Source organism: Coregonus lavaretus, assembly GCF_964263955.1.
Source record: "Coregonus lavaretus genome assembly, chromosome: 9".
NCBI lineage: Eukaryota > Metazoa > Chordata > Actinopteri > Salmoniformes > Salmonidae > Coregonus > Coregonus lavaretus.
In genome coordinates this window covers 14,618,950-14,641,451 of record NC_139996.1, presented here as the reverse complement: position 1 = coordinate 14,641,451, position 22,502 = coordinate 14,618,950, and the positions used below count along the sequence as shown (strand labels likewise).

Sequence of the window (22,502 nt, the reverse complement as noted above, 5' to 3'; positions counted from 1 at the left end):
TTCTTCCATTTGCGATTAATCGCACCAACTGTTGTCACCTTCTTACCAAGCTGCTTGGCGATGGTCTTGTAGCCCATTCCAGCCTTGTGTAGGTCTACAATCTTGTCCCTGACATCCTTGGAGAGCTCTTTGGTCTTGGCCATGGTGGAGAGTTTGGAATCTGATTGATTGCTTCTGTGGACAGGTGTCTTTTATACAGGTAACAAGCTGAGATTAGGAGCACTCCCTTTAAGAGTGTGCTCCTAATCTCAGCTCGTTACCTGTATAAAAGACACCTGGGAGCCAGAAATCTTTCTGATTGAGAGGGGTCAAATACTTATTTCCCTCATTAAAATGCAAATCAATTTAACATTTTTGACATGCGTTTTTCTGGATTTTTCTGTTGTTATTCTGTCTCTCACTGTTCAAATAAACCTACCATTAAAATTATAGACTGATCATTTCTTTGTCAGTGGGCAAACAAAATCAGCAGGGGATCAAATACTTTTTTCCCTCACTGTATATATATTTTTAATCAATTAGTATATTTGAGTTTAACGATAATATTTGTTTTAATATTTGTTCTGTCTTTTCTGGTGGATTAAACTGAAATAGGTAGATCAGACTTAACACACTACTCAGATACGTGCTCATTAACACACATATGCTACATTCATAACCAACCGGTGTTGTCATTGTGTATCATATAAGGATCATTACGCATGAATGACCAATCATGTCTGAAATGTTCAAATAACGTATGCAAAATCTTTACAGTTCTAAAGAGTTGAAGAAACCAGAATCATTACGTTTTATCAGCAAGAGAGCACAGTTATAATGCGGTCTATCCCGAAAAGTAACCTCTTCCAAACACTAATCTAATTCAAATTATAGACAACTCCAGACCAAAACAAAAATTAAAACTATTTTTCCCAAAGAACACCAACTCCCTCTAGTGTGTGTGAGTTCTCACTTCAGCTTTTAAATCTTTCATTTAACTCTGATTCTCACGCAAGACTTCAACACCATCAGTCAGTGAACTGTAATTTTTTCTCATTGGGATTATTAATTAAAGCCCTGAAGTACATTACCAGAGAACCACAGGCCCCAGCTGCAAAAGCTCGCTATGCATTGCAGTGAAAATTCTCTAACACTTCTACAAAACACATATCAGAGCTAGTAACGCCACAGCAGGGAATAAGAAGGGGTGAAATTATGCCTGTAGGAGGATAAGGAAAGGAGGTGATCTAGATAGGACTGATATAAGGATCATGTCAGATTGTCAACAGCAGAGGTAGCCTACTCACTAGCACGGATCATCCTCTTCCATCTGCTGTTCCCAGATGGGAGGGATGACTTGGTACTGGAATGTTCTGCAGGGAGAGTGGGCGTAATAAGTAACCTGTATCACAACAACACATACAGTATTGATCTGTGCCAACACTACTGTGGCAACACATTTTAACTGGATGTCTGTCAAACAACAATGATAAACTATGCTACAGTATAGTTCTACATTTACAAATTATGTAAGCGAATGAGAGGTCTCTTTACAGAGTTTGAGGGTGATCCATTTCAGCCATGGGGTGGCGTCGCAAACCTTTCAACTGAGCCCAGCAAATGTAGCGTGGGGAACAGAACAACTGTGGCCTATAGACAGCCCTATCTGTGCAGCCGAACAGAATGTTCAAGCCAGTCACAGTGCTCAGCGCTCCCCATGCCAAGACAAATATTCACTTAATGTGGGAGAATGGCTTTGTCTGCCCCACCCAGATTTCAGAGCCTTAACTGGAGGAGTGGGATCTCACACACGGGGAAACAGAGCACGGTGGGCTGCTCCTAACACACTCACTCAGACCCTAATAAACAAAGTCTATATCCCACAGTACCAGGGCTATAATCACTAAACAGTCTGAATTATTTCCTACATGCTCTAGATATCCAGACTGATGCCTGTAATGATGCTGGGAGAGAAGTTAGGCTGCTACAAGGTCAAGGCTGAGGACGGCGAGAATAGGGAAATAGCTATGGCTGAAGCTAGGGGAAATCATCAGGCTAATGTGTTTCTCATGTGGGTGAATGTCAGAGACGTCACACCTTTCTTCTCCTGTGCAGAATCTTGTGGTTTGAGAGATGTATCTGAGTGGTCCCGTTTCTTAGAGTCAGCACTGCAAAAAGACATGGACAACACACAAACAATAAGCAACGGCAAATATCCATATGTGAATAAGGACACATTGAGGGTTGTTCTGTAGTAGTGGACTCACGTCTTGTTGGAGTCAGGCATGTCCAGGTCCACTGCGTCCTTGGCCACCTCAGGCACCGTGCGGGTGTACAGTCCATTCATCAGGCCTGTGTATCTGTAGTGACGTCCTGAAAATGTACATCTTATTAGGCTAAATTCACATACTACATTGTTCCATATTATTATTATTATTATTGCTATTTATGAGAAAGTGCACTCCAACAAACTAGGACAGCTAGGATGGTTACAAAGCTACTGCACTTGCTATGTGCAAATGTGTCTGGCTTTAACTGTCTAGTACACACAACCAGGCTGCATTACTGCTATGGTAATAACAGTACAAAAATGTTACCTTACTTTATATATTTGCACTAGTCAGCATGCAATAAACAGTCTTATCTCTCTCATATATATATATTTTGTATTTATTTATCTGTAGACACACAGGTATAAATTGAGACTTTGGAAAAGTGTTGTGTTAAAATATAATATAAAAACCATTTAAGAAACACCAACCATGTGATATGAAACATTAAAGGGAACATTCATGCTAGTGATTACTCACAGAACCAAACTGAAGCCATGTTGATAACATTGTTTCATAGATTATTTTGAGAGGTGCCTCCATTTAGTTCAAGTACACTTCATAACCATAAAGAAAAGGAAAAACCTATACAAACATTATCTAGACATCTACGTATATGTGTGTGGCATGCTCTGTATCTGAATCAGTAACTGAATGGGTTGGTTAGGTTGTGTAGTATACTATGGATGTGGGGGTGTGTCTAATTGTCGAGGCAACACAGCTTCAACATACATAAACAACATCCTACTTCATTTACATTTACATTTTAGTCATTTAGCAGACGCTCTTATCCAGAGCGACTTACAGTTAGTGCATACATTATTTTTATCGAAACCACAACCCTAGCGTTGCAAACGCCATGCTCTACCAACTGAGCTACATCCCCTGCCGGCCAAATCCCTCCCCTACCCTGGACGACGCTGGGCCAATTGTGCGCGCCGCCCCATGGGTCTCCCGGTACTTGAGGTGCTGATTCCGAAAAATTAGTTTAGGGCAATTTCCCAAACAATACTGTTGATGTCACATTGTGTTAGGATTCCAATACAGAATAACAAACAAACAAAAACTTTGACCCAGAGATGACCCAAGGATGACCCAAATAGAAAGATGAGAAAGACCCTGAAAGAGAAACCCATAAAGTGAAAGGATGCGTGTAATGGTCTGTTACTATTATTTGAATTCAGTTCATAGTTGAGACACTTTTGCATTGGGTCTAATGTATGCTATTTGGGGAAATAAAATAAAAGTAACCGCTCCCTAGAAAAGTGTCACTTAGTTCCCCCAAAAAACACATGACCGACTGGGGAATGAACAGGGCTGAGCGACACTGTCCAGGGAAATTCAGGTGTTGTTAAGTGCGTGGGAATGTGCCAGTCAAACAAGTTTTTTGTAAACAGAGGTTATGCTTGTGACAGGGTTATTAATGTGAGGGTGCTGGTGCAAAAAGGCTTCTTTCTTGCAAAGTCTAACATTTAAGTTGTTCATTCTGCTGTTAATTTGAAAGCTGTGAGAATGTCATAATTGCAATGGATCCACTATGATATGCTATATGACAACCATTGACAGCTTCAAAATAAAATCGATAATAGTTGGTAAATTTGGCTAAATTGTTTTAAAAAATATTCAAAAAGGGAGGAAGCAAGTAACTTATGTAATGAAATAGATTTATTTATACTTACAGCTTTAAATAGCATAAATTAATCAAACAGTTTATTCACTGTGGAAAAATACAAGGTAGCAGACCAAATCTTATAAACACAACTAAAAATGTACAACATATTCTGGAGCCGACTTGCAGAATTGTGCCCCAAAGAAACTAGGATCTTGTCATGAGCAATGAGCTCAGCTTTGTATTAGGAGGAACATGAGAGCCCTTGAGAAGGTTTCTGAGTGGTAAGCGCCTTCTGCAACAGAGAATCACAGGGGGACATAGACGTGGAGACGGAAGTTACTATCAGATGGGGCAGCCAAAAAGACTTGAAGAAACTGCATGCCAAAAACTCAGACATTCAGACCTTCAACACATTGTGTGTTAGAAAGAAAACAGAACGTCTGTTAGTGGGTTAGCTTGGAAGAATTAAAGGCTTTTGAAACATGCGTGTCATACACCTAGTGACGTAATTAACAAACAATGTGTGGCTAACTGAATGAACCCGTTGCCATACATAGGACCCATGCCGCGTTCTCAACATGAATGGTTAATGAGTGGTCAAGAAGAGCTATGGAGGAAGCGAATGCAAAGCAACAATATTGATCATGTGACCTAAGCAGGCCATCACCTTCCTGCCACAACGATTCAGGCCATCACGACGATTGTTGTGTGTGTGTGTGTGTGTGTGTGTGTGAATGAAATTTGAGAAATATGGAAGGGAAAACATGACAAAAATACTAAGAATCACAAATAAAAGAACAAACTTTGTTGCAACACAAGATCACTGGAACACTTAGCAATCCTTTTGAAAAATAAGTCATAACACTGTACTACCGGACCAAGCTATTGATTCAGCACAAACATTCCTGTGATCATTTGCATATTCGAATATTTGCAGAAATGTGCGTCAAATCCAAGGCTTGTGATCCAAGCAGCACAAAAGCAAAGAACTATAACTAAATATTTCAAAGAAAAACAATGTTTCTTTGGAAGAATTTGCTACAGTACCTGGTGTAAGAGGTAAACATGAGGATCCTCTCAGTGTTTCCAGACCCATCTAATATTTTACAACGGGAGTTACAATCAGATTAATCTAAAATCAAACGTGTCCCATTAAACTGCACTAGACAAATCTATAAAAATAATAATGTGAAAGCAAATTCTAAAACAAAAATATACACATAAAAATATAGCAACGATATAGGCTCTTAGAAAAATGCTTGTGAAATGCAAAAAAATAACTGTTTGGCATTTCCATTGCACGCCTCACAGGTGCAATATAGCAGTGCAGTTCAAGAAAGAGCAGGACTCCATTCAACAGACTCCACACAACACAAGCACACCAGGCACTACACACAGCCTTCGCAGTCCCACCAAGTCAAGTACAGTGCTTTTAGTAGACCCTTTTTGGATTACAAAAAAAAAAAGCAATACTGAAATAAAAAATGTCAAGCAATTGAAAGGATTCATGACGTTTTGCAATGTTAAAGGGATACTTCAGGACTTTGGCCCTTTATCTACTTCCCCAGAGTCAGATGAACTAATGGATACCATTTTTATGTATCTGTATTTTGAAGGAGGTTACTAACTAGCTTTAGTGCAATTGCTAACTAGCGCAATGACTGGAAGTCTATGGTAACTGCTAGCATGCTAGTAGATACCATAGCCTTCCAGTCATTGCGCTAACGCTAGTGGAGCATTGGCTCGCAAAACTACCTCCAACTTCCTTCATACTGGATGCAGAGACATAAAATGGTATCCATGAGTTCATCGGACTCTGGGGAAGTAGATAAAGGGCTTCATTGCCAAAATCCCAAAGTATCCCTTTAAGGACCATGCATCGCACTTGGAATAATACTTTTATGAACATAAAGATTGTTTATTGTCGTAAAATCAAAAAGAATAGAAGAAAGACTTTTGAAATTGAACATATTTTTTGAATCTGCATAAAGAATTCTACATTGTGCAGACTGCTGTAGCTCAGGGACTTGCGTCAGAGAGCACAGTACAGCATTAAGTCCATGACTCTAGGTGGCCCTGAGGCCTAGACGCTGCTGGGCCCAGTGCAGTGGGCCTTGGGGCCGAGGCTCAGGCTGCTCAGCCTCCATGTAAATCTGGCCCAGGAGCTCGTGCAGCATGCTCAGTAGTGGCAGGCCCAGACTCAGCAGCTCGTACAGGAAACCATAGTCCTCTAAGCGTTCCCTGAGGTGGAGCCCCACCTGGCCGACTGCCCCATGCACCCAGCAGGCCAGCCGGCGGGGCGTCTCACACACTGATTGGCCAGCGTGCAGAGGCCAGCGCAGGCTTCTCCTAAGGAAGGAACTCAGGGTACCTGAGGGCTGGCTCTGCAGGCTGCCCGTGGCCGAGTAGGGGTCACTCCCGTCCGGCAAAGAGGTCAGATGTCCCTGGTCCTCCTGTGTGTGATAGGCACAACATAATATATAAAATCAGACTAAGCAGTGACTAATGAATAAAACATTTATAAAAAATAATGAATAACATAACAATACATCCTAAGTAAAAATGACAGTTTATGTTTGTTACTGAAAGCTGTTTACCGTTCTCCTCTGGAACTTGCTTGAATTTTGAAGGCTGGGTTGGCGCTGAGAATAGTGAAGCTTGCAATAAAACTTGCCTGTAACAAACACATCAAATCTCATACTAAATATCAAATAAATCCACAAACGGCTTCTGCCCCCAGGTGGAAGAGAGACTGGTATATGGGTGTGTCAGGATCATACCCTGTTGGGAGTTGTAGGCGTGTCCTCCCAGGCGTAGTGTGGAGCTGCAGATGTCACAGCGGAAACACTCCCTGTGGAAGAAGTGGCCCTCAGCGCTGAGACGCTCCATCACGTACACACGCTTGGAGCAGAAGTGACACATGTCACTGCCTCCCAGGTTCTGAGGGAACTCCTTCCTTCCAACACACTGTCAGGAGACAGCAGACAACAGCAGCAGGTTAGGGAGAGAACATAATAGGCAAGCTGTTAGCTTAGGGAGCTAATGAACCCTTTTTGGTTGTATAGAACACTATTTATTCTAGCAGTGTACAGTATTAGGTGGTGGTGTGACCACCTAATAAGTTAACATGTAACCCTACTGTGGATGCTAAGGCAGGCAGTGGTATTAAACTAGTGAGCATGCCATCAGAGAACCACCCAGACTGAAGAGTAACATCAACACCAAGTACAATACAACCTACTAACCAAATTAGTAATAAGGCCATGAGGAACAAGTCAGGCCTTTACACAAAACACCATGGCTCATGACTGGAGAATTCACCGTAAGATTCAGGTCAGAATGTTTTACAGTACACAGTCCCTCTTTTCTACTAGTAACAGATGTAGTATCCTGAAGCAGTAGGCATGACTTGGTTGTTGTTTAGATGGTTACCAACACTCCTGAAGTTGGTAGTAGAGACCTTGGGTTGGTAATAGATATAGAGCCCTCGTTTGTTTGTTTGTTTGTTTGTTTGTTTGTTTGTGTGTGTCTTGTGATGTATATTCCCACTGGGCAATTGTTAATCACACTGTGCTTACCGGCGAGGCATTAGGCCTGTGGTCAGTTTCATAGAGGATGGCTAGAGTTTCAGCCCTAGCACCTATGCGAGAGGATACCTTCCCAACTGTCCGCTAACAGAACCCAGTCAGAGGTCAAGGGAGGCAGCAGCAGAGGCAGACAAAGAAAGGGAAAAAGTAAGGATCAAGGAAAATAGAGAAATTTATATTTCTACTCAGCAATGAAAAGATATGCAGTTGTTACTGATACCTGTCTGGCAGGATTAGAGGGCTCAGCTGGACAGCTTTCAGATCGAACAATTGTTTTTTGAATCATTCTACTTGGTGCAGCACTCTCATTGCACTAAAACCAATAAGAACATGGTAAGAGAGAGCTGATTTAATAGACTTACACTAAGAATCTGTTGTCTATTCTTATATTTCACATTTGTACTGATTCCAGTTGGGCAGACTAAGGGTTCAGCTTCATAACTCTCAGATCAAATTATTCTACTAGTCTCAGCATTCCCATTGCACTAAAAGCTAAATAAAACATGGTCAGAGTGAGCTGACAAGTCTCTTCTATTCTTACAAGTTTACTGATACCTGTTCGGTGGACTATGGGGGCAGCTTCATAACTCTCAGATCGATTGATTGGCTTTTGAATGAGTCTACCTGATGCAGCACTCCCATTGCACTAACATCAATAACAACATGTCAGAGTGAGCCGACTCAGTGAGTTGAGTCGTTCCTCTATTCTTACACTTCCAATGCATTTCAAATTACTGGTACCTGTTCGGTAGAATTGTCAGGCTTGAATGGTTCAGCTTGATAACTCACAGAACGTTCGATTGGCTTTTGAATGAGTCTACTTGATGCAGCACTTCCACTGCACTAAAATCAATCCAAACATGGTCAGAGTAAACTGATATTTTGGGAGTTCTGGATGGTCACTGAGGAGCACAACAAGGAGCTGCTAGCGGCAGCCGTCCTTACCTTGTCATGGTGCACAGGAGATGTTGGGGTAAGAGAAGAGAAGTAGGAAAGAGCAGAGGGTTCAGGGACAGGTTGGATTGAAGTGCTTTTAGGGACAGAGGCAGAGGGGTCTTGAGCAGAGGTTGATAGATCTGGCTGTAGAAAAATTGTTCACATCAGAAATGAGAGAAATCTCCAAGACATCTAACCCTTCACATCCCACCATGATACTGATGTAAGCTTAATATAAGTCGGAGAAAAACTATTGGTCAGAGAAAAATTCAACAGCTCATCCTTTATATCAACATTCACTCATTAGTATCACAGACAACGTTCATCATGCAGAGGGAGGTCACCTGACCTGGAATTCTCAGAACCGCAACACCATGGAAACCAGACATGCTGCAAGAAAACAACCTCTGCCACTAAATTCATTTAAAATGGATTATCAAGCTGTTACCAGACTTCAAAAACATGCTCCACTCTCAGTAAATGTGAGTAGGTTTGACTGGTGACATTTTATTATTCCAAACAGGGTGAGACAGTCAAACAGAACTCGTGTACAAGGACAAACATTACTGTGCCTCATTTCCTTAGATGGGGTTAGACAGGCAGGCGAGGGGTGGTACAACACTTTCACCTTATACTCTTTCACTTGAGGAGTCTTGGACCCAGGGAACATAGAACGCAGGAGCACAGCCCTCTCCTTTATACTCATTCTGTTAAACTCCCTAGTCGTTACGGTTTGCACTTTTGTCTGAAGAACAGCAACAGGTAAAGGAAAAAAGTGTGAAAGTCAAACTGCAGGAAATAGGCAAGTAAAAACTATAAATACTGAACAGCAGTTATAATCCACATTTAAATTGATGTGGGGTATAAACACCATTTAGCAATTTTGTACCTTTCGAACAATGGTGTTTTTGTTGGCGTGTTGTGCCATCTGCTAGACTTTTGTGGCTAAGGCAGAATTGGATTTACCATGTTGAATGGGCTTGAATCCATTATCCACACAAACATTGTTTTACTGTGAGTGCATGGCTGTGAATGGAGCTAACATGCTGTCCATACAGACCACAGGCTCATGTCACCTGGTTCATCTTGTCCCCCAGCTTCTCTATGTGCTGGCCCATCCCTGTCGGGTCAGGAGAGGGGTGTTCTGGGTAATCTACATCGTCTGGGGTTTCGGTGCGTGGAATCCACACTCTCTGCTGCACGAACTCTGCGCGCGGAGAGGCATGTGTTTGATCATCCTGTGGAGGACTCCAGGACCTTGTGGGTACGTACAGGGGAGTGGGTTGCGCCACAGCTGCAGGCTCTTCTAAGAGTCGCATATAGATGGATGGCTGAAAGCAGACATACACACATGGCAATGTGTAAAGCAGAACTGACCTCCAGCCAGTAGAGGGCGAACCTCCAGGGTCATCACTGTCTACAGTGAGTCGAGTAAAAGGGGTGTCTTTTCAAAGACTCTTGTCCTAGACTATGGTGATTTTTAACCATTGATTATTTTGTTATCATAGGCTATAGGTTAGGGTGTGGGGGATTTTTAAACTACATTACTTGGTTTATGATGCAGTGGCTGACCCTTCCTGGTCTCAACACACAGCTTGGGTGATTTGACTGTACCTGCCACTTGGGGCGTGTGGGTGGAGGAGGGGGCTGTTCCTTGGGCTTAGCGAAGCGAGGGTTCTCCGTCATATCCAGAGAAGGAGATGAAGGACGGCTTGAATCAGAGTCCCAATCAGACTGACAGAGCAGCAGACACAGAGAATGCAGGAAGGGACAGAGGAGCAGTACAGAATGATTGGTTTCTGTACTACCATTCAAAACCACACACTGCTGCCATCCATTACACTGTATGTGTTCCATAACCATGGCATTCAACACCATAATCAGATATTTCAAGGCATTTAGTTAGAGTATTTGAACAGATACCCTGCTAACAGAGCCACTCAGTCCTTTCCTAGGGCTTCACAGGCAGATCAAACTGTATTCACTTCTGTATCAAGGTTTCAAATGCACAACCTTCTATAATCCTATAATCCAGGGACAGCCTCCCTCTTCTTAGACAGCAGTAGATCATCTTACTGTGTGACTAATGTAGTGGTCCATATATTAGAAGTATGTTATTGTAGGAAGTAAAACAATACAATAAATAATCTTCAATCTCTTCATAGCTTTCTTGACCATTACCAATAAGCTACCCCTCACAAAAACATAGGAAGGAGAAAGAGGAAAAGTTTAATTAGAATTTGTCCTCAAACTGTATATATATATATTAATGTTTTTTTTTTAACTAGGCAAGTCAGTTAAGAACAATTTCTTATTTTACAATGACGGCCTACCCCGGCCAAAACTGGACAACGCTGGGCCAATTGTGCGTCGCCGTATGGGACTCCCAATCACGGCCGGATTGTGATACAGCCTGGAATCTAACCAGGGGGTCTGTAATGACGCCTCTAGCACTGAGATGCAGTGCCTTTGACCGCTGCGCCACTCAGGAGTTTCAGTGTACCCAAGGGCAGTGGGAGGAGGAGTGGAGGATTTGTCCCATTTTCCAGTCTTCCAACACAATGGGCTGTATTCAAACAGGATTATGGTAGCAGCAACGCTGCAGAATTGGATACAAGGGCATGTGGGCTCTCCCCTAATGTAAAAACAGGTCTATGAAATGAATGTCCTTTTCTAATCTCTCCCAGAACTGAATACACAGACATACAATACCACATTGTAGCACACAGTACCATCCTTCAACATAAGACAAGACCGGTCTGTGTATGGCCTAAAAATACAATTTCATAAAACGACAGGCAAACATTTGAAAAGACTGCCGGCATGCAGTCGTACAGTGGTACAGATTGATTCTAAAACCAGATAGCCATCAGAAGAAACGTACAGACAACATGAACATTCAGTCTTAAAAGGTAGTATGATGTTGGGCCAACATACAGTCTAGAACTGAAGAGTCTTACAGTAACCATCAGCACTGAGCGCATCGAGTAGTCAGTACGCAACCATCCACATTACCTGCCTTACTGGGATATTAGTCACTGTCTCTACACAGCACAGTGTACAGGGACCATAACCATTAACCCCTCTGGTCAGAGTACACTACAGCTGGAGCTGCTCACCTTCTTGCGCAGGGCACCGCCGGGTGCCCCATTCTCCTCAATCTTGGCCAGCAGCTGGGTGGCCATGGAGCGCACCTTATTCTGCTCCCCGCCCTCGCCTGCAGGGGGGGCACTCTGACAGGACAACTGGAGACACAACCAGCCATGGAGAGGAAGAGAAGACACAAATGAATGATCAGTCCCTTATCGACATTCAAATGGTGCTGTCTAAGACCATACTGCTGATAGAGATATACTTGATGCTACCAACACACCTCCTCTAAGTAGTTGCTGCCCTTTCGTCGTCTTTTGCTCATTGGGTCCTTTTCCTCCAGCTTCTTGTCCTCCTGTGAGGAAAAGGTAGTACAAAATACACCATTTATTCACCTCATTCACGTCCCAGTCAAAGGTTATGGAGTCTGAGGGTTATTGATAAGAAAGTATGCCTTGGAAGATCTAGATTATCTCTCGTTCACATACCTTATCTACTCCTATTGGCACGGAGGAATTGCTTTTATCTGCAAAGTTAACATGCACCTATGTTGACACAAACACTTTACGTAGGCTAAATCTGATTTACATGGAGGCCTTTGTTGTTGCAATGCTTTCCTTTTAAAGCCTGCAGATGGGTGAGGAAGAGGGGGAGGGAGAGCTCATGGTACCTTTGGGATCCTCTTTCTTGGCTGTGTTTGGTTCATTAAGTTGTAAACTGAGTTTGCAGACTCTGATGAAGAGTCCTCATTGTTCTCATCCGTTTCCCTTGTACCTGTAACAAAGCATAGCAGCGTGTTGTAATGGGCATTTTGATACGTGATATTATTCAACCAGCCAAACCAGGTCAGGCCAAATCAAGAGGGTAACCAGATATTAGAGAAATGTGAAAATAAAATCACAAACAAAAGACTACAGTATCCACCGTTGGAAATGGGTTCAATATGATTAATCAAGTGTCAGACTATTGTGAGGGCATTACCCATTAGTTCCCCCATTAACCAATTATCTGGCTAAATCATTATTCTTGTTGAATGACATCCCATAATGCCTACTGTATTCTATAAAGGTAGCGCTATAGATCATAGAGGCATTATTATTACCATGAGGGTGAGGTGACCTGAACTGGGGCCTACATGCATTTGTGTAACATGCAATCCTATCCTACCATGACAGACGCAAAGTCATAACCGCTCAGTCACACACCATCCTCATTATGGATTGAAGCTTACCTCAATCTAACCTTCAGAATACTGCATGTAACTGAGATATAGCAAACCTTAGGAGTAGTAAAACCCCACAGTTATGGAGTAATTCATTGAGAATAGTAGGCATTATAGCAACATTATTTTCAATAGGAAGTATGGTAGGTAACATATCGGAATTCAGGGTCCTATTATGTCACCATTGTGCATGACATTTACATTTCTGGGGCTTCAGGAAGTAGACGCTCTTGAGCAGGGGCCGTGTGTGCAGTAGCTACTTCTGGAAGTGTTTTGTCCTGTGTAAGGCATCAGATGAGGCGTGAGAGAATGACCCAGAACAGCAGCCTACCAGTGATGGCTGCAGGTGAGTTGCGGAACATCTCGTAAACCTTGGAGATGTACAGCACCATCATCAGCTTGTCTGGGTCCTGGTCCAGAGCCATCTCCTTCCCCGTGGTCATGGGCTGGATCCCAAACTCACGCTCTGCTATGTCAAAGGCCAGTTGGTTGTTCTTGGCAGAGTCCTCCTCATTCAGGCAGTCAAAGTCACTAAAAAGAAAGATAGAAAGATAAGAGGCATCAGGTTTACATCCTATAAGATCTTAATAAAGTTGTTTCCCTGATGAAGTGAGAATGTTGGTTTAATGATGCATTTGATAAATCGTTCCACACCAACAGAGTGATGAAAGGGGAACTGAAATGTGACATCTAAGGCCCTTAGCAACAGCCCATAGTACTGTTATAAACATGTTTCCTTTCCATAAAATGGTTCAATTCAGAACGAACTGTGGAATCACATGGGCGGGGGGGAATTACTGAATGTGGAGCTAGAGCCAGAGGGATGATGTCATCACGGCTGCCCTCTCACACAAAGATGGTTTGAGAAGACCGCGTAAGGGATAATACACCCACAGGTCAACTGGAAACATTTAAAGGCGTGGAGCTCCTCATAAGTGCCGTCAGTATCTAATACTGTAAGTTCAAATGCTTTATAAACATTTGGAGTGCAATATGAAAACCAAAATGCTCTTTCCTTTGTGTGGTTTAGGCCATTTCTAATTTTTCTACTTAGAGAAACCTTGCTGTTGCCTACAAAGTTCAGGACATATAGCACAGTGTTTAACTCTGGAGTCCCACACCTTAAGTTTAACAGAAGTGTTCAATGTCACTGTTCACATTTTCAACAGCATAACATGTGACAGAACCAAAGGCAGTGCATGGCCACAGACAAGATGATAATCAGTGTGTGCTTTGATTGTGGTGATAAGACCACGACTGTGTGTGTGTGTGTGTGTGTGTGTGTGTGTGTACAATGTATATACACGTGTGTTCTCTCACATGAGGTCAGGCCGGATGCGGTGTATAAGAGCACAGAGCGCCAGGCCACTCTTCCAGGAGGAGGTGAGGTTGGTGACGTCCACGCCTCTATACCCCCGAGTCTGCTTCTGACACCAGGTGAGGAGGCGGCTTGGCTGGATGTCCGACTCTGTGGGAGAAGAGGGGTCCACCAATCAGTCAGCCAATCACTGACATCCTCCAAATAAACCCACAGAGAACGATAAACACACCTGGCTACACTGGCTAGAGTTTCTAGACATCACAGTGGTGTAATAACACCTCTTCAAGGTAAAGGGAGTAGGAGGTAAGGGAAGGGGAGTGTAGGCCAGCACACGCTTTTGTTGGGCATGTCTGACCCCGTTTCGTGTAATGTGACAGCAGTCATTGTTTAAAGTGGGTGTGACGGCCTGTAACTGTGATAAGCTTTTGTTCCTTTTATTAACTCTCAGCTGATGCAAGTTTATTGGAGAACCACATATCAGAGTACCAATAGAACATCACAAGGAGCCATTAAGCCCTAATGACGGATCCTCACGGTCAGCTCCTGGGCCATAGAAATACAATTACATTTTAGTCATTTAGAAGACGCTCCTATCCAGAGCGACTTACAGGAGCAATTAGCATTAAGTGCCTTGCTCAAGGTCACATCGACAGATTGTTCAGTCAGCTCGGGGATTCGAACCAGCAACCTTTCGGTTACTGGCCCAACGCTCTTAACTGCTAGGCTACCTGTAGAACAGACATTTCCATTCAAGTCAACAATCTATGATGAGTGGAACTGCAGGCGTAATTTCTGTCCTGGCCTACGTGGGTCTGAGCCGGTCTGATATGATTAGAGGATGACTCAGACATGGGTTAGTCATTGAGATGACAGGTCTCAGACTGTGGTCAGTCTGTGTTTGTGAAGACTCACCTCGTCTGGAGAGACTGACAGATCTATGCGTGGGTCCACGTCGTTCCAGAGGACAGGAGTCCTGCTGCCCGTCTATGAACAGGTGACACACCTGAGAGAGAGAGAGATGAGTTTCTTTAATCTCTACGGGATCGGTGTCCCGTATACGGGACGGTTGAGCTAACGTGCGCTAATGTGATTAGCATGACTGTTGTAAGTAAGTAACAGCAAACTTTCCAGGACATAGAAATGTCTTATATGGGCAGAAAGCTTAAATTATTTTTATTCTAACGGCACTGTCCAATTTACAGTAGCTATTACAGTGAAAAAATACCATGCTATTGTTTGAGAGTGCACAGCAACAAAAAACGTGTCATGGCAACTGGTTTGATACATTCACCTCTGAAGGCAAATAATGTACTTTTGTCATCCTAAGGGTCCCAGAGATAAAATGTAGCATAGTTTTGTTTGATAAAATCCATTTTTATATTCAAATGTAGGAACTGGGTTCTACAGTTTGAACCCCTGCTGTCTATGGCTCCACACCCACCCCACCCGGCCATCTAGATGTGTGAAAGATAGTGTATAAGCTAATGATCCAACATGTATGAAATTCCTGGGAGTGTGTAAACTTACAAAAATGATATGGTAATACAAAATGTATGTTCTCTATAGTTATGTACTTGAAAATGTATCAATTGACCAATTCTGCATATTTGGGCAGACTTGATACAAAATAGTCCAATATTGCAATGCTTCACTGGATCAATCTGAAACTTTGCACACACACTGCTGCCATCTAGTGGCCAAAATCTAAATTGCACCTAAACTGCAATATTATATTGTGGCCTTTCTCTTGCATTTCAAAGATGGAAAATGCATGTTTTTTTTGTTTGTATTATCTTTTACCAGATCTAATGTGTTATATTCTCCTACATTAATTTCACATTTCCACAAACTTCAAAGTGTTTCCTTTCAAATGGTATCAAGAATATGCATATCCTTGCTTCAGGTCCTGAGCTACAGGCAGTTACATTTGGGTATGTCATTTTAGACGAAAATTGAAAAAAAGGGTCCGATCCTTAATTAACATGCAAATGTCAATACATGTCAAGCATGTTAATGTCAACTGTTCTAAATAAAACAACACAACCTGTTTAAAGTGTGAGGTACTCTCCATCTCAGACAGACCTGATGTGGCTTGACACAGCTGGAGTTGAGGTTGGGGTACCGTGTCACCGGGTCGATGGTGTACTGCTCAAAGTTCTTTGAGATGTTCTCTGTCGTTGTTTGGGGTAATAGCCTGTAGAGACTCTCCCTACAAACGTAACAGGAGATGAAAATCATTCATTTTCTGTTAAAAGCCGAACAACAGATGACCTGTCATACTGCGGAACAGTAAACATCACAAAATACCCATAACTTCCACTAATAGGATAACCAAACATTTACTAACCTGTAATATGGATCTAATCCTAATTTGAATGAAGACACCTGACAGCTATTTTCAGTTACTGAAACCAGTTTCTCATCTTTTGGATTAAGTAAGTGTCAATAGAAACTCATCCCATTTACATTAGGTCTGTGTAAGGACGTAAACATGACTTTAGTGACACCCCGCCCCTCAGCCTACTGTAGTACCTTTCTGCCAGGATCTCCAGGGGGGTCTTGCCCTGCGCCCAGCCCCTCACCATCCACACTGTGTCAAAGGCAGCCAGGAACCCTCTAGCACAGCCAGTCCCCATGGGCCAGAAGGGCTAGAGAAAGATAACTCATACACTACATTCAGGACACACACACTAGTAGCTCAGCAACAATAAGCAAACTAGAAATGTTCTTAATCTGCCTATAGGGAATATGTGTGGGGAAAACCATGCTCATCTGATCTACTGTAACCATCCCAAAGGCAAACAATCCCCACAAAAAAAAGGAGCCTTCCATTCCCACATTTGTTTCTTCAAACAAGTTGAAACAGGATTTGCTTTTACATACAACACATCTACTGTTGGCTCTTGTGACTTGAGAGGCATAGCTTTGAATATCGACTGGCACTATAGTGAGGAATGAAATTAACAGTGATCTATACCTGCGCCATATTTATTAAAGCACCAAACAGATGAAAAACGGACTGAAACGGAGGAAAAACCTGAAGTTGTCCAATAAGAAATGCTTGTCTTTGTTTTCTGCTGCAAATGTTTGCTACATTTTTCTACGTTGCGTCCAAATGAATACAACCTAGTTGTGTGTATACATTTCACCCATAACAGTACAACATCTAGTATGAAGTCAACCCCTCCCTCACCTCCAGTAGACTGTCCCCCACCAGAGACACCAGTAGCTGGTGTCCGTACTTCTCCCTGACCAGAGCTGCGTTCTCCGAGGCGTACATGCAGGTGAAGTCGAACATGGCCACGTCGGGCTGGCTGCAGTGGTTGATGGCGTAGTCCAGAGAAGGCAACTGGTAGTTGGTGCCAAAGTCGGCCGCCTCGCGGGCGTAGGAGAGAAGAGCCTCCTGGTTCACGTTGTCCCGGCCCAGCAGCTTCTCTGTTTCAATATAATCCTGCAGGACCAAGAAACAGGGAGGGTTGATGGGAAATCAGTGGTATTGCTCCGAAAGGATCAGAGCTCAACCTCTACCAGGCCCTAGTTGTAGCCCTAGAGATGGTTGTAGCCTATAACTGGGGCTTAAGATTTTCCTGGTCAGGTCACATGGTCAGCAGAACATCAGGGCCCGACCTACTGTATCTAATCGCTCTTGATCCTGTAGAGATCAGACTGAGGGGGTGACAACAGGCCCCAAATACTTTACAGTAGCCCTAGACCGTTTTGTTCAACATTTCTGAACACATAAGCAGGACTGGAAACACTATACAGTACAAGGCAGTTTATTTTAACCAGCTGCTGAAACATCAAAGGAACAGGTCTCACCTCAGGGAGCAAGCAATTACAGGGGCTACACGTCTACCCCATTATTCTTACGGATCTGCTCTCTCACAGGCAAATCATACCGTAATCACCAACATATTATTTGATCAAAACGTATTGTCGGAATTAAGATGCAATTCAAGAGCTTGCTGACAAATCCAACAAGTCAAGGCAGCAGTGCTATAATTAGAGTTTTGAGACTCTACACACGGAGGTCACATTTAGAGCAGGAGGGATGAGGACTCGGTCTTCACTAAGGGAGAGTATGAAATGGAAACGAGCCTTCAGAGACCACTACAAAACATCTCTTATGGAAATGAAGCCAGGGAGGGCTGTATGTGTTAATAGACCTCTTCCTGATACAATGTGTACTGTTGTAATAATAACCCCACTCATTCCCCTAATCCTCTCAGAGGACATTGCATCCTGCAGAGAGACAGAGTACTCATCGTTATGACTCATGTAAATGAGGCCGCTGCCAACTCTCTGCGCCTCTCTCCCTCTGTGTGATGTTGAGAAGCATGCTGGGTTTGTGAGTGATGGGCCTCCCTGGGGATACTAATGAAATGGGGCGGTAATCACTGGTGCCCTGACTGAGACACAGACGTATAGTTAAACACGTCCACACACACACTGCCAGATGGCCCAGATTCCTTCTCACCCAGCAACACTTTTCCCCCACTCACTCCACTCCAATATAATCTTGTCTTGTGTTTTTATTCTCAGTTTAATGCCAGGGCTAAGATTTGGCACCCCTCTGGCAGATGGGGCACAATGGCACAGCTGTAAATATCTGCGCTGTGGGGAGTGGCATATTGGGGAAGAGAACACAAAATAGCAAAACAAACACTCACATGAATGATGACTCCTTTGTCCAGCAGACTCTGCTTCTTTGCGGTCATCACAAAGTAGTGTGTGTTGTCTCTGTAGTACACAATGTTCTCCAGATCAATCCCTGCAACCACAACACAAAGCTTCATAAACAACTTTATGTCAGTCATGTTGACTAGGTTGACCGTACAACCATATTGGTTGAACCGGTCGTACAGTAGGGACTGGCTCAGTGGCAAATCCAGTGTGTATCTTATAAAAATGTGAGTGATGGGACACGACCCTTTCATTAAGAGGGGATTGGAGGGGAGGGGATTCCGGCCTGTCTTCACGCTGCTGAACCTCACAAAGCTAAGCAGGCTGCTAGAATCAGCAGCACTAGATCCTCCAAGGTGTGTTAACATGGGAAAGCATTTCTTATCTACCCGACAGGCTCGTACTTCAGCATAAACACTCCCTTCTTCGTAGGAGCCACACTGGTTTCATTGATTAAAACATATTGCGGTTCCCACTGGACTGATGTGATGACACCTAGGGAAACAGCATTCTCGAAGTAAATTAGCCTGGTCGCACATCAATGACCATAAGAGTTGGCAAGATCGCACAAACAGATCTAAGACCTGGCTAGAGGTCAATGCCCTGGAGAGGGGTACAGTAGGTGTGTGTGGGGTCAGGTTTGTGAGATGGCCCACCGGTCTCCTCTTTGAGATCCAGGAAGAACTTCTGGTTGAAGATGAAGGCCACTCCGCTGATCTCCTCCACCTTGGCCTCGGCTGTGGTATTCCTGTTGACGAAGTTGGCTGTGATGGCGATGGCCAGCTTGCCCCGGAACTCTTTCCTCCCGAAACCTACAGTACACGGCAAAGCATCATTATTGTTCTGCTGACACAGAACATCTTGGAAGTTAATCATTTTATACCGGATTAAACTGGGTCAGATTGACTTATCACAGAGTAATCATTTTAGTGTTATAAGGAACTACAGGCTGATAAGGTTCAAATAATGATATAAAACAACACAAGCATTAGGGGCATTATAAAATACTACATTTGAACTTTTTCTGAGCAATACTCTTGTCTGGGTGACAACTAACCCATTTATTTTCCTTTTTAGGTACAGACTACACTCAAGACCGATGCCAATACTGTAATTGACTTTCACCCATGTCACATGACCAGGTTCCATCCGTATACAAGCTGTTCATCTTCTCAGGTGGACTTCCGGGTAATGTGCTCTGACACAGGTCAAAGGTTCCCTGCACTATCTAGAATTAACTGCAGATGAAGACGAGTAGTCCCAAAAAATTATCCCGGTTTTCGATTAACAAAACCCCCAAAAATATGATTTTAGAGCTTTTTAATGAAAATTCCAAAGCCAAAAATAGTGAACATTCAAAACATTGAAAATATTCCATTGTCTGTCAGATCCACATACTGTAGACGTCATAGTAATTTCCTTTTTTCTATTGAAATAAGATATTTAAGTTATATTACTTCATTTGATTATTATTATTTTTCATTCCTTAAAGTCATCTTCACATCTCTGCTCAGGCAGTAGCAGCCAGCCAGCCAGACAACGTTATCTTTGTGCAGTCTTCAGTCATCCCACTTAGCTAGGCTAACCTGCCTAAGTATGCTGCAGAGCTGTCTGACGAAATCATTTTACTAGTGTTTCAAAGTAGATAAGGCATACTTTCACGAACTATCTCTATCCCTCTCTCTCATTGTTGTTGTGTACATTCCTCTCATGGTCTGTGTGTATCGAACCTAAAGTAGCAGGTGTAAAAGTGTATCCATCTCTGGCTGAGATGGAAAAAACAGGCACAATGGATTATGGTCATTGTAGTTAATTACCAAGTTTGTGTTGAACTAGGTTGATTATTTGCTTAATGAAAACTACAACTCCCTTCAGCCCAGCGTCCCACATACTTCTTGATTTCTCTTGTGAATGATTGGATTCCTCTCTAGAGAAACGGAGCATTGGGCTAAGGAAAAAATATTAACTAAATGTCGGTCAATTAGTTGTGTAATAACCGAATAAATAAAACAAAAATGTAGGTTAATAGCTCAGCACAACTTATTCCCTCAGGCATGTTTCCTCTCACATACTGGAACACCTTGTGTGCAGTTCTATTGGACCTTCCCTTTAAGATATGACTGACATTTGAAGTATTTTATGACCATAAAGTGTTTATGACTGGCAAGCTAAGGGCCAAAGTCTGTCATTTTTGCCCCTTCTTTAGTTGAAAATGTTTCCAAGACAAGGCTCATATTGTTCAGGTGTGCAACTTTAGCCATGCCCAAGGGTCTTACAGACTACTGTCAATGTTTACACAGTCAAACATAGTGTGTAGAGCAAATAACATCCCCATCATGTGTTCTTCTCACCGTCTAGCGTGTTTCTGCGTCCATCTGCACCGATCACCACGTCAAAGTCAAAGTCAGCAAGGGGGTGGTTTGCTGGTCTGATCTCAGCTCTCCATCCAGGCCCTGGGAAAAGGACAACGTACAGTATTAGACAAGCGTTCAGAGACAGTGGCAAGCCATATCAATACAGCAAGGAATATATTGTAAACATTTTCTATTTTCCATGACTGTTAAGGTTGCATTTGAGACATGTTTGTTATTGATGACAAGTCACTACATTGTGCTTTTTGATGAATGTGAAGGCACTGTTAAATACATAGCTAAGTTGTCTCCAACTATAAATAGCTGAAGTCTTGCTGAGGGTTTGTAATCTTTCACAATGCAGCGTGGTGAGTGGCAATGACGCAGAGAGAAACAGAGACCCTCTCCATATTAGCTCAACACTCCTGCCACACAGTCTCACAGAAACACACCATGCCCACAGCACTTTCTCCTGAGGTACCCCCTGAAGAACCCAGTCACTGCTGCAGAGGACACATTGCAACCCTACATTTAGGCTAGTCTTCCATCTTTATCAGTCTAGGGACAACCGTATGCTACTGTATAAACTAACTGGGGTAAAGAAAACAGGAGGTTTGTTCAAATTAAATGTTCAAAATCAAGTGGGGCAGTTACAGCAGTTGAGGTACTCTGAGGGACTTTGAAATACAGCTTCGGAAATATACATTGGGCTTGTTTTTGGCATCAACTAAAAATTAGGCAAGCAACACTGACCTACAAAGCACATGCGCTTCACTGCAGACCTAGAGGCAGCCTCTACTCGTAAATTGAATTATGCGGCCACGGGTTTCTAAATCAAGAACACAAGATTGAGAAGTAGCCAATCCATCTGTGGTGTGTGATGTCATTTTGATCAAGTACCAGGGCTTGAGGCAGAGAAAGACCTGGTGCAGCCAACCAATGAAACATCAGCAATAGTGCTAATCATACGAACTCAATATGAACAACAAATGAACAGAAATGTAAAAAGCAGATTTCTAACAAACATTCAAGCATGAAACAAACCGTGTTGTAAACACAGCTGTTTAGTGCCATGCTTTCACAGACTGATGCTGGACCTGATACCACTGTGTTGGATTGAAAAGTGTGGCGACAGAAAGACAGAAAAACATGACCGGTTCATGTCCAGAGGTGGGAAACGCTGTATTTTCTAACTGAACCGAAAGAGAGTCACCTTCATTCTCCTGGTTCTCCGGTGGCTCTAGCAGTTTGACAAACTCCACGTTGACATGGACCTCCACCCCCACGATGAGGGAGACCTTCAGCAGCATGAGCTGGAGCTGGCGAATACCTTCAGACACATACAGACCAGGTATAATTAAGCAATAAGGCCAGAGGGGGTGTAGTATATA

At 42.9% G+C, this 22,502-nt stretch overlaps 1 protein-coding gene across 1 annotated transcript in view; it reads right to left on the bottom strand.

Moving 5' to 3' along the window:
- The window catches only part of LOC311134498 (F-actin-monooxygenase mical2b-like), a 55,858-nt gene that overhangs the window by 16,107 nt on the left and 17,249 nt on the right, over positions 1 to 22,502 (bottom strand). Inside the window, 28 exon segments of the mRNA XM_084168197.1 lie at positions 1,287 to 1,352; positions 2,077 to 2,147; positions 2,247 to 2,352; positions 6,293 to 6,374; positions 6,519 to 6,595; positions 6,702 to 6,888; positions 7,500 to 7,592; positions 7,729 to 7,821; positions 8,064 to 8,076; positions 8,078 to 8,154; positions 8,250 to 8,351; positions 8,454 to 8,588; positions 9,073 to 9,189; positions 9,521 to 9,775; positions 10,059 to 10,178; positions 11,564 to 11,689; positions 11,818 to 11,889; positions 12,205 to 12,308; positions 13,088 to 13,287; positions 14,077 to 14,224; positions 14,990 to 15,080; positions 16,160 to 16,286; positions 16,610 to 16,725; positions 17,271 to 17,528; positions 18,748 to 18,848; positions 19,417 to 19,572; positions 21,112 to 21,213; positions 22,325 to 22,441. Coding sequence (XP_084024323.1) covers positions 1,287 to 1,352; positions 2,077 to 2,147; positions 2,247 to 2,352; positions 6,293 to 6,374; positions 6,519 to 6,595; positions 6,702 to 6,888; positions 7,500 to 7,592; positions 7,729 to 7,821; positions 8,064 to 8,076; positions 8,078 to 8,154; positions 8,250 to 8,351; positions 8,454 to 8,588; positions 9,073 to 9,189; positions 9,521 to 9,775; positions 10,059 to 10,178; positions 11,564 to 11,689; positions 11,818 to 11,889; positions 12,205 to 12,308; positions 13,088 to 13,287; positions 14,077 to 14,224; positions 14,990 to 15,080; positions 16,160 to 16,286; positions 16,610 to 16,725; positions 17,271 to 17,528; positions 18,748 to 18,848; positions 19,417 to 19,572; positions 21,112 to 21,213; positions 22,325 to 22,441 — 3,312 coding nt within the window.